Below are 12404 nucleotides of genomic sequence, written 5' to 3' on the forward strand. Positions count from 1 at the left end.
GTCTAATTGCTCAGAATTCTCTTTATACTATCAAAATACAATGTATTTTCTCCTTAGGAACCATCTCTTTTTGCTGTTGCCAAATTGTTGGAAACTGGTTTAGTTAATATGCACCGAATAGAAATTCTGTGGAGACCTCTGACTGGCCATCTACTTGAGGTAAATTCTCTTTCTTAAGTACATTTAATTTTTTAATAAACATTTGCACACTGAACTAATGATTCTAGATAGCCATTTGAAAAATCAGCATTAACTTTTTTCCCCCTTTCCTGACCGTGTACATACTTATGTTTGTACATTTTATCAAGGACTAAAGTTGTTTTGTAATTTATTTGATGAAGGAATTGGTTGCTTTTATTGGCTGAAAATGGTGACATTCTAAAGTGAGAAATATCTGTGAAATCAGCCGTTAGCTTGAGACCCCTTTCTTTTATTATACAGTCTCTTGATCCACCTCAGTTTCAGGTAGTTCTGAAACTTCAAGGCAGTTGAGGCATACAGTTAATAGTAAACAGCACTCATTTATAGCCTTTGCTATCATCAGGAGATAGCTTTTTTTTTTTTTTCCTTTTTGGGATGGAGTCTAACTCCATCACCCAGACTGGAGTGCAGTGGTAAGATCTCACTGCAACCTCTGCCTCCCAGGTTCAAGCAATTCTCCTGCCTCAGCCTCCCGAGTAGCTGGGATTACAGGCACTCACCAGCACACCTGGCTTACTTTTGTATTTTTGGTAGAGACAGGATTTAACCATATTAGCCAGGCTGGTCTTGGAACTCCTGACCTCAGGTGATCCACCCGCCTTGGTCTCCCAAAGTGCTTGGATTACAGGCATGAGCCAATGCGCCTAGCCTTGATTATGAGAGAGCTTTCTGCGAAGGGAAAAACCTGTTTGTTAACACTAACTATAGATAGTCCTGGAGAATTTTACCTGGATTTACATTGTCTTACATTCAGACTGAGGTAATTCTTAATAAATAGTTTCTGCTTAAAAACAAGCTACTTCTGCCAGTACATGTATTTACTTACAGTTTAGGTTTGGGTTACCATAGTTCTTTTGTGTTATTTTGAAACCTAGGAAAGGTATTATTCTTAGAAAAAAAAACAGGCTGGCTGCAGTAGCTCACACCTATAATCCCAGCACTTTGGGAGGCTGAGGTGGGAGGATTGCTTAAGCCCAGGAGTTCAAGACCGGCCTGGGCAACACAGGGAGACACCATTTCTACAAAAAATTTAAAAACTTCTCCGGGCTTGGTGGTATATGCTTATGGTTCTAACTACTTGGGAGGCTGAATGGAGAGAATTCCTTGAACCCAGAAAGTTGATGCCGCACACAGTGAGCTGTGATTGCGCCACTGCGTTCTAGGCTGGGTAACAAAGTGAGAGACCGTGTCTCAAAAATAATAATAATAAATAAGAAAAACAGATGTACATGAGCTTTCCCCCCTTTTTATTGGAATTACTTTTATGAATGATTAAAGGCTATATGCAGATGACTTCTTTAATGGATGGTCTCATCAAAGGGCAACTCTGTGACATATTATTTGATTAATGAGGGTAAACTTAATTAAGAACCTTGGTATTAGCTTGCTTCTCTTGTTTACCCTGATATATAATTTACTGCTATGAAATCCTTTCTTTTCTGTGAATTGTTTTAGTTTCATCTTTTTTCTTCTGTCTCTCTATTGCTTGCTCTTGCCCTTATACAGAAGGTAAGCTAACTTACATTTTGGGTGTAATTTTTCTTCCAACCCTTATTGAACATTTGATATAACTTTTAAAATGTAAAATTGATATGTGATTCATAGCTTAAGTATACAAATTAAACTTAATTTTATATACCTTCAGGTCTGCCAGCATCCAAACTCTCGAATGAGAGAATGGGGAGCAGAAGCTTTAACTTCCCTTATTAAAGCAGGATTAACATTTAACCATGATCCTCCACTCTCACAAAACCAGGTAATAAAAACCTTACTTTTTAAAAAGAATACTCAATATAAAATTATCCTCCTCCACCTGTGATTTTTTTCTTAATTTATCAAGTAGATCATATTCTAAAAGTAGGGTTTTTAACTTAATATTCTATTTTATTTGTGGACCCTGAACCTTTTACAAAAGGTAAGAGATTTTTAGGGCTGTTTTCATAAAAAATTTTAAACATCTTGTGAATGACACTAAACTAAATTAAATAACCTGGAATATTGGTCTCACAGTCATAAGTTTTCCTCTTCATGCAGTGCTAAAGTGTTGTTTTGGAGCCTCTTTTGCTTTGGTCTTTACCTGTCTCTGGATTTTTTTTTTTTTCTTCTCACTACCCTTACATAGAGAGAAAATAAGTGGCAGAAGAAACAAGCACAATGAAATAGATTTTTATTTTAAAATAATTTTAAATTATTTTTTACTTCCACAGTTTACTTTTATCATGAATTCTTTGTCTTGACTCTCTTTATTATTTGTACCCACTTTTTAAAAAGTCTACCAAAGTTTTATTGTTTCAGGACTGAGTAGGAATGAGGTATTTATTTATTTTTTAACTTTTTAAATAAAAATATGGAGTACATCATGAATTTGCATGTCATCCTTGCACGGGGTCTGTGCTAATCTCTGTATCATTTCAATTTTAGTATATGTACTACCGAAGCAAGCACAGAATGAGGCATTTAATAACCATTCCAATTGCCCTCATCATCTTATTGTATTGTAATTGTATTCCAGAAATTGAGCTAACACATAATTATTGAATATACCTCCTGGAATAAGATGATGAACAAGACAGAAAAGATATTATTTCATATGTTCTTCTGCAACAATTTGAATTTCTTTTGAAAAAATAACACCCTTTTCCATTTATTTTGATATCCTTAACGTCCAGCTTAATACCTAGTACATAGTGAAAGATTAGAAATGTTTATTCAGTGAATGAACCAAATAAAGGAATCCCCTAGAGAGAAGAAAGTTAAGAATGAAGGGTTTTCAGATGCTGAAAGGGATAGGCAGAGGGCTTTTTTTAACTCTCTGACAAATTTCGTGGTTTTATGTCATCTTTGTTAATTCCTGCTATATTTATTCATTTTTTATAAGTATTATAGCTTCTATTACTACATCACACTTGAGAATTTTACATTTAAATACATATGATATGCATTAATAAAGTAAATGAAAGGTCATTTTAGAAATTGGGAATTGATTCCCTCTCTCCAAATATAGGTGGAGATATATTTCCTTTAGTGACATTTTTTTCTATTATTTGTGGGGTCTACAATTAGTATCTTTTAAAGTAAGATAACTTCCCATTTACCTAAAATCTAACTTCTTGAAAGTTGATTTTTTCTCTTATTTAAAAATATAGATTTGCCTTTAATAATTACTGTTAGATAAATGATATTTGATGTTTATTTTAGTAGAAAAATTCCAAACGGGCATGGTGGCTCACACCTGTTAATCCCAGCACCTTGGGAGGCCAAGGTGTATAGATCACCTGAGGTCAGGAGTTCAAGACCAGGCTGGCCAACATGGTGAAACCCTGTCTCTACTAAAAATACAAAAATTAGCCAGGCATGGTGGTGCGTGCCTGTAATCCCAGCTACTCAGGAGGCTGACGCAGGAGGATCACTTGAACCAAGGAGACTGAAGTTGCAGTGAGCCAAGGTTGCGCCACTGCGCTCCAGCCTCCTGGGTGACAGAATGAGACTCCATTTCAAAAAAAAATGAATAAAACATAAAAATTTCTATTTCCCATAGTAGTCTGAATGGAGATGAATTTAAACTTAAAAAGCAACAGCAAAGCCTTCTTGTCTTTTTGGACTTCTCTTCCTAATTAGTTTCTTGCCCCCTTTTCAGAGGCTGCAGTTGCTTTTATTGAACCCGTTAAAGGAGATGTCCAATATTAATCATCCAGATATTCGACTCAAGCAGTTAGAATGTGTGTTGCAGATTCTGCAGAGTCAGGGAGACAGTCTTGGGCCTGGATGGCCATTAGTGCTTGGAGTCATGGGAGCAATCAGAAATGATCAAGGGTAAGTATTTAAAATTATTTAAGAAAAAATATGTATGAAAAATAAAATATAAATAAAATAAAATTAACATCAAAAAGTGATAGAGGTGGAAAAGGACTCCATCCTAAAATCTTGAAATAATGGTTATTTTTTTTCATGTATGCGCTTCCTGCTTAAAGCTAAGATCTATAATAGTTTTTCTTAACTCTACCCCTAAGTGGCTACAGGCAATTTTTAGGGATCACCTTTGGTTTGGAAAGATGGAAAAATTGCTCTTTATTTGACATTCATGCAAGAATACAAGATTCTTATACATGAAACAATCTAACAAGTTTTATAACACATCTAAAGATTGAGTTGTTGTGTTTTCTTAAAATAAATAAATTATTTGATAAGATGTGAAATAGCATTTAGGGCTTGACCTCCCTATGTATATTAGGCAGTCAGAAATTGCTTTAAAGTAACTTTTTCATTACTTTTAAATTTATTAAACATTTATTCTGTACATAGTGTATTTCAGATACTATGCGTGATAGTTATTCTGATTACACAGGTAAACAGCTTCCGCCCTAGACATAGAATCCTAGTGAGAAAGTATAGTTATATACTGCCTAACATTTCAGTTAACAACAGACCACATATATGATGGAGGTCCCATGAGATTTTAATACTCTGTTTTTACTGTACCTTTTCTATGTTTAGATATGTTTCAGTACATAAATACTTATATTGTGTTACAGTTGCTTACAGTATTCAGGACAGTAGCAAGCTGTACAGGTTTGTAGCCCAGGAGCAATAAGCTATACTATATAGCCCAGGTGTGTAGTAGGTTGTATCATCTAGGTTTGTGTCAGTACACTCTGTGATGTTCATACAGCGACAGAATCGCCTAATGACACATTTCTCAGAACATATCCTCGTCAGTAAGCAATACGTGACTGTAGTTTGTTATGCCATAAAAGAAGAAACCTTCAGCAGGAGGAGGACAGAGCCAAAATTATGAAGGAGATCTTATAATACTTATATAAATGATTTGAATTTATCCAGAATACATTTGGGAGACATTTTGGGATTTTAAATAGAGGAATGACATAATCACATGAATTTGATAGATATCACTGTGACAGTAGAATGGAAGGGAAGGTGGGAAATGAGAATGCCTACAAGTGCTCACTAGAAAAAAGAGATGGATTTGAGCTTCTTAACGGATTGACTGTAGAGGGGCATAGGGGAAAATAGAAATCAGGAATGACTTCTAGATTTCTGATTTAGGCAGTTTAGTGGGGAATGGTAGTATCATTAACTAAATAGGGAATACACAAGGAAGAGCAAATTTGGAGGGGACATATGGATTGTTTAACTTTTGGGGCAGGAGATTGCAGTGGAGGGATTCAGCAGACAGACATTGGATAGATTTTTTTCTGTAATTCTACAGTAACACAATGTCTCGTTTTGATGACTAGTTCAGAAGTTACAGATGAACAAGATGCTTGAGAATATTACGGAACATTAATTTTATAGTAATAAAATTCTTTAAATACTACAAAATACTGAGATGATTAAATTGAAAAGAGATCAGCTTAAATCAAGCTTAAGTGTCTTCTCCCAATCTGTAATGTGTTATGTTAAACAGGGCATTGTAGTAATGATATAATGAATTAATGGGTATAAAACACTTAGAAAGTATGTGACATACTAAACGCTCAGAGTATTAGCAATTTTACTTATCATTTTATTATTATTATTTTTTACCACCAGGATTTTTCTCCAAAATGAAATACTTCTTATATTTATTTGAAATTCAAAATTTACTCTTTTCTCACAGACTGGATGTGGATTTTTATATTTCTTTGAATATTTAAATAAGATGTAGTATGGATATAAAAGAATGAGTAACTCTTTTTCAGTAAATTGTGTGTATTTACATGTACTGGGCACTGTACAAGATATCAGGGATACAGTGAGGAGAAAAATAACTGTAACTAACTTATTCTCATTTACTGTCTAAGTTTTCTTTGGTTAGTTGCTATGAAATACAAATAGAAGTAATATGATATTAATACTTTATTTTTTAATTTGTTTTTATTTCTTATTGCCTGTAAGCTTCTTTCTTTGTTTTTGTTAATTTGTTTAAGTAAGCATATCTTTTTTACATTTATGTAAATGTTAAAATACTTTATGATCGATATTAGGAGTTTCTTGTTTAAATTCTAAAATAAAATTGTACTTCAAATTATTGTAAGATATGTATTTTTACACATTTCTTTTAAATGCATAAGTAAGGCTGGGTGTGGTAGCTCGTGCCTATAATTGTAGCACTTTGGGAGGCTAAGGCAGGAGGATCGCTTGATCCCAGGAAATTGAGACCAGCCGAGGCAACATAGTGGGACCCTGTCTCCACCAAAAAAAAAAAAAAAAGAGACATGGGGTGTGCACCTGTAGTCCCAGCTACTGGGGAGGCTGAGGTGGGAGGATCACATGATCCAGGGAGGTTGAGAGTGAGGCATGATCGCACCCCTGGACTCCAACCTGAGTGACAGAGTGAGACCCTGTCTCAAAAATAAATAAATAAATAAAATAAGCGCATCTGTATACATTTCACTTTCAGGGAATCCTTGATACGAACTGCATTCCAGTGTCTTCAGTTGGTTGTGACAGATTTTCTACCAACAATGCCTTGTACTTGCCTGCAAATAGTTGTAGATGTTGCAGGTAGCTTTGGTCTCCATAACCAAGAACTCAATATTAGTTTAACTTCAATAGGTTTATTGGTAAGTATCATTGTCCTTAGAATATAATATAATTTAGAAATATTGTTATTCAGTTGAGAGCAAATGCTAAGCAAATATACTTTTAGCTCTTTGTGAATTGTTTATATGGCTTTTAAATTTCAAACTTACGTCTGTGTGAAGGATTAAATAACATCACTTAAATATTAATAACAAAATGTTTGAAATAATTTTCATACATCGAGCTGAAGTTTGGATTTTACAGGGTTTGTCATGAAAGGGTTTAGTAAACAATAGTACACACAAGGGAAATCTTCAGTTGACTTTTATGTGAACCAATTACCTTAGCCTCTGACAAGAAAATCAGCTTGTACTTTGAAGCCTTGAAGCCAAGCATTGACTTTTTATCTTTAGCCATGAAAGTCCTACATGACGTCTTCAAGTAGAAGGCTGTTTCAGGCTGGGCAGGGTAGCTGATGTCTGTAATCCCAGCACTTTGGGAGGCTGAGGTGGGAGGATTGCTGAGGCCAGGAGTTTGAGACCAGCCAGGGCAATAAAATGAGACCTCCGTCTCTACTAAAAATTAGCTGTGTGTGGTGGTGCATATCTGTAGTCTCAGCTACATGGGAGGCTGGGATAGGAGGATCACTGGAGCCCAGTGATCGGAAACTGCAGTGAGCTATGAACACACCACTGCACTCCAGCCTTGGTGACAGACCCAGACCTTGTCTCTGTAAAAAATAAAAATAAAAAGGCTGTTTTGTCTATATTGAAAATCTGTTGGTCAGTGTAGCCACCTTCATCAGTGATCTTAGCTAGATCTAGATAACTTGCTATAGCTTCTACATCAGCACTTGCTGCTTCACCTTGTACTTGTAGGTTATGGTGATAACGTCTTTTCTTAAACCTCATGAACTAGCCCCTGCTAGCTTCAGACTTTTCTTCTGCAGCTTCCTCACCTTGCTCAGCCTTTATAGAATTGAGGAGAGTTAGGGCCTTGCTCTAGATTAGGCTTTGGCTTAAGGGAATCTTGTAGCTGATTTGACCTTCTATCCAGACAGCTAAAACTTTCTTGATATCATCAATAAGGCTTGTGTACTTTCTTCTTTCTCCTTTTTTTTTTTTTTCTGAGACAGAGTCTTGCTCTTGTTGCCCAGGCTGAAGTGCAATGGCGTGATCTCGGCTCACTGCAACCTCTGCCTCCCGGGTTCAAGCGATTCTCCTGCCTCAGCCTCCCACGTAGCTGGGATTACAGGCGCCTGCCATGATGTACTTTTCATTTGTTTGCTCTTTGGAGTAGCACTTTTCGTTTCCTTCAAGAACTTATCCTGTGCATTCACAACTTGGCTTACTGGCACAAGAGGCCTAGCTTTTGGCCTGTCTTGGTTTTCAACATGCCTTCCTCACTAAGCTTAATTATTTATAGTTTTTGATTGAAAGTGAGAGAAGTGCGACTCTTCCTTTTCCTTGAACACTTACAGGTCATTGTAGGGTTATTAATTGCCCCTATTTCACTGCTGTTGTATCCCAAGAAATAGGGAGGTTTGAGAAGAAGTAAAAAGATGAGGAAACAACCTGACGAGGATACAGTCAGAAAACTCACGTTAAGTTTGCCATCTTACATAGGTGCGGCTCATGTGCCCCAAAATAGTTACAATTGTCACATCAAAGATCAGGGATCATAGATCACCATAACAGACAGAGTAACAATTTAAAAGTGTTAAATAATACAAGTATTACTAAAATGTGACACAGAGACACGGTGATCACATGCTGCTGGAAAAAGTGGTACCAACAGACTTGTTCAATGCAGGGTTGCCACAAATCTTCAATTTATAAAAATTGCAATTATCTGTGAAGCACAACAAAGAGAAGTGCAATAATACAAGATATCCCTGTAATGAAATCTTAGAGAATTGTTAACATTACATGAAATAAACATGCACAGAATTGTTTTCAACATATATTTAAAGGCAATTATTTAGAATCTTTTAAATGTGTATTAAAATTCAGAAGTTTTATAAATTTGAACTTTAAATTTTCCTCACAAGCTAGATAAGTTACTGCATTCAGCTCTTCCTACATTCAGCTCACAATATTTGTGGCTTCTGCATCTGTAGATTCAGCCAACTATAAATAGAAATTTTTTTTTTAAACAGGATAGTTGTGTCTGTACTGAACATGTACAGGCTTTCTTGTCAATACCTAAACAGTACAGTATAACAACTAGTTACCTAGCATTTACCTTGTGTTAGGTATTAAAAGTTATCTAGTATTATTCAAAGTATATGGGAGGGTGTGTGTAAGTTATATGCAAATACTACACCATTTTATTTAATGGACTTGAGGATTTGTGGATTTGGGTATGGGGTGGGAGGTCCTGACACCAGTTCCCCTTGGATACCAAGGGACAACTGTATTTTACTATTACTATTATTTTTCCCATTTTTACATGGGGAAAAATGTAAGCATGTTGCATATATAATTGTAAGTGGGTGACTAGTTCAGCATTGCTTAAATTACTGCTGGATAGCACCTCCTTTGTTTTACATTTATGTTCACAGTACTGGATTCCCTATATTTTAACCATTGGCATAATTATCATTAATTTGTACTGTGGTTGACAATGAATTATAAGGTATGTTTAGTAACAGTGATTGCTCTTTTATGAAATTACAAACTTATTAAGCAATATTAAGGAATTGTTAACATTGTTAGGGTGTGATAATGATATTGTAGTTATATTTTTTATAGTTAACAGCTGTTATATTTAGGTGGTAGATATATCAATATGTTTAAATTCATTATACTATTCTTGGTTTTTTGTATGTTCTTGACATTTTTTATAATAAAAAAGTAAAAAAAAAAAGTTAGCAAAAGATTGTTTTTCCACTTTCTCCTAAAATAATGTAGAGACACTGACAGAGGTGTCAGTGACAGAGATGTCAGATATTTTCACTGAACCTGTTCTACTAGGAAAGAGATATTTGAAGTAATGTTTTTAAAGTTTTACTCTGAAAGGCAAAACAGCCACATGTTGCATATTTATGTGTTTAAAACAAAACCTTGAATGAACTAATATTTTCCTACTTTGCTTTTTAGTGGAATATTTCAGATTATTTTTTCCAAAGAGGGGAAACTATTGAAAAAGAATTAAATAAGGAAGAGGCAGCACAGCAAAAGCAGGCAGAAGAGAAAGGAGTGGTTTTAAATCGGCCGTTCCACCCTGCACCGCCATTTGATTGCTTGTGGTTATGTCTTTATGCAAAATTGGGTGAGCTATGTGTGGATCCCCGTCCTGCTGTCAGGAAGAGTGCAGGGCAAACTCTGTTTTCTACAATTGGTGCACATGGAACTTTATTACAGCATTCAACCTGGCACACTGTTATCTGGAAGGTATTGTAAAATAGACTGGACTATCAGCTTTTAATGAAACATGCTTATATATTAATACTTTTTCAGTTAAACTTATTTCTTTTAATTTTTAAAGAATTTCATGTATTTGTGTATTTGACAAAACAGGAAATAATAACTGTGTCATACTGTAAATTGTACCTCACACAGAGCAAATTAAATATTAATAGCCTTATCTCTGTTTCTGTCTTCATCTCTTATTATCACTTTTGTGATTTCTGCCTTTGTCTTTCTCTTTTTTCCCCCCGTTTTCCCAAATTGTAAAAACCAGGAGTTACTAAACAACAAAGGGTAATCAGTCTCTTACAATAGAGTGGAAAGCTTTTGGGGTTTTGTTTGTTTTACTTTTGAGGTCTACTTATAAATATGTAATTTAAATATAATCAAAAGAGAATTTTATCAACAGATGAATATCAATAGTAATGAAGTTTACTTGTAGACTCACCAAACAAAAGTAACCTCCAAATGGTATATTGTACATGTAATGTTTATTCATTAAATTACAATTTCATTTTCTTCTTCTTTTGAAACTTTCTAATAAAATCAGCAGTTTATTAGTGATCCTTCCCTCTTTGCTGAAAGTCTCTTCGTTTTTGTTCCATCTGTTCCATTATAATAAAATTCTGTTTATAATCCTTTCACGTGCTTTTGTGAGTTTTTCAAATTAATAGACCCCAAAATGTCTTCTTAAAAAATTAATGGACTGGACATGCTGGCTTACGCCTGTAATCCCAGCATTTTAGGAGGCTGAGGCAGCAGGATCACCTGCGGTCAGGGGTTCGAGACCAACCTGGCCAATATGGTGAGACCCCATCTCTACTAAAAATTGTAAGAAAAAATAGCTGGGTGTGGTGGTGCACACCTGTAATCCCAGCTACTCGGGAAGCTGATGGACGAGAATCTCTTGCACCTGGGAGGTGGAGGTTGTAGTGAGCCAAGATCATGTCACTGCACTCCAGCCTGGGTGACACAGTAAGGCTGTCTCAAAAAAATATAATAGCAACACTCTGTGTTCCCAAATAAAATAATCCAAAGCCCTGTTTTCTTTTTTCACTTAATTTTTATTTTTTTTAAAGTGATAAATATTATATGTATTATAGTAAAAAACCCTCTTTCCTTCTGTCTTCTATTTCATTTCCATCCCATAGTTCCTCCTCAGATCGAAAACATGCTTAATTCTCCCATACAGTTTGTTTTTAATCTAATACTTTTCTAATTTTCCTTTCAAGCAACTTCATTTTTTATCTTCTTACTGCCTAATTCTTAATGATTTTTTTCTCACACCCCTTGCATTGTTTTATTTTCTGTAACTGATTTCTACTTCAGTCTCTTAAACATTAGAGTGTAACAGAATCACCCTGAAGACTTGTTAAAGCACAGATTGTTGAGCCACTATTGTCAGCCCTCCCCCAACTTGGGTTTCTGATTATTTTGACCTGGAGTGAGGCCTGAGAATTTGCATTTCTGTCAGGTTCCTGGGTGAAGCTTGATGCTGCTGGTTAGTTCAGAGACCACTTTGAGAAACACAGAAATTATTCATAGGCTACAGTTGGTCTTTTTTTGTGAGTGAAAGATAGGGTCTTTCTCTGTCACGCAGGCTTGAGTGCAGTGGCCTGATCGTAGCACACTACAGCCTTGACCTGCCAGGCTCAAGTGATCCTCCCACCTCAGCCTCTTGAGTAGCTGGGATTATAGGCTCACACTATCAAGCCCAGCTAATTTTTAAATTTTTTTTTGTAGCGACAGTCTCACCATATTGCCCCGGCTGTTCTCAAACCCCAGTATTCAAGCAATCCTCCCCACTTTATGGCCTTCCAAAGCACTGGGATTACAGGCGTGAGCTGTCTCCAGTAATTCTACTTTTGTCCTGGACCCCTCCCTTTAGCTTTTTTGTTTTGTTTTGTTTGTTTGTTTTGAGAAGGAGTCTCGCTCTGTCACCCAGGCTGGAGTGCAGTGGTGTGGATCTCCGCTCACTGCAAGCTCCGCCTCCCAGGTTCATGCCATTCTCCTGCCTCAGCCTCCCAAGTAACTGGGACTACAGATGCCCACCACCACGCCCGGCTATTTTTTTTTTTGTATTTTTGGTAGAGATGGGATTTCACTGTGTTAGCCAGGATGATCTCGATCTCCTGACCTTGTGATCCGCCCACCTCAGCCTCCCAAAGTGCTGGGATTACAGACGTGAGCCACCGCGCCCAGCCGGCTTTGTTCTTTTTTTATACATTACCCCATAGATCCTCCATTGATACCTCAACAAGTCTTATATTT

General features: G+C 36.0%; 1 protein-coding gene and 1 non-coding gene across 4 annotated transcripts in view; one reads left to right on the forward strand and one right to left on the reverse strand.

Moving 5' to 3' along the window:
• Nucleotides 1-12404, forward strand: part of MON2 (MON2 homolog, regulator of endosome-to-Golgi trafficking) — a 126886-nt gene that overhangs the window by 76271 nt on the left and 38211 nt on the right. For all 3 annotated transcript variants that reach the window (XM_073020906.1, XM_008003875.3, XM_008003877.3), the window contains exons 20-24: nucleotides 58-159; nucleotides 1847-1957; nucleotides 3839-4014; nucleotides 6602-6764; nucleotides 9825-10118. In XM_073020906.1, coding sequence (XP_072877007.1) covers nucleotides 58-159; nucleotides 1847-1957; nucleotides 3839-4014; nucleotides 6602-6764; nucleotides 9825-10118 — 846 coding nt within the window. The remainder of the gene's footprint in view (nucleotides 1-57; nucleotides 160-1846; nucleotides 1958-3838; nucleotides 4015-6601; nucleotides 6765-9824; nucleotides 10119-12404) is intronic.
• Nucleotides 2543-2646, reverse strand: LOC119623951 (U6 spliceosomal RNA). Its single transcript, XR_005240052.1, has one exon. It is a non-coding gene; the product is annotated as a U6 spliceosomal RNA (small nuclear RNA).

Source organism: Chlorocebus sabaeus, chromosome 11 (assembly GCF_047675955.1).
Source record: "Chlorocebus sabaeus isolate Y175 chromosome 11, mChlSab1.0.hap1, whole genome shotgun sequence".
Classification (NCBI taxonomy): domain Eukaryota; kingdom Metazoa; phylum Chordata; class Mammalia; order Primates; family Cercopithecidae; genus Chlorocebus; species Chlorocebus sabaeus.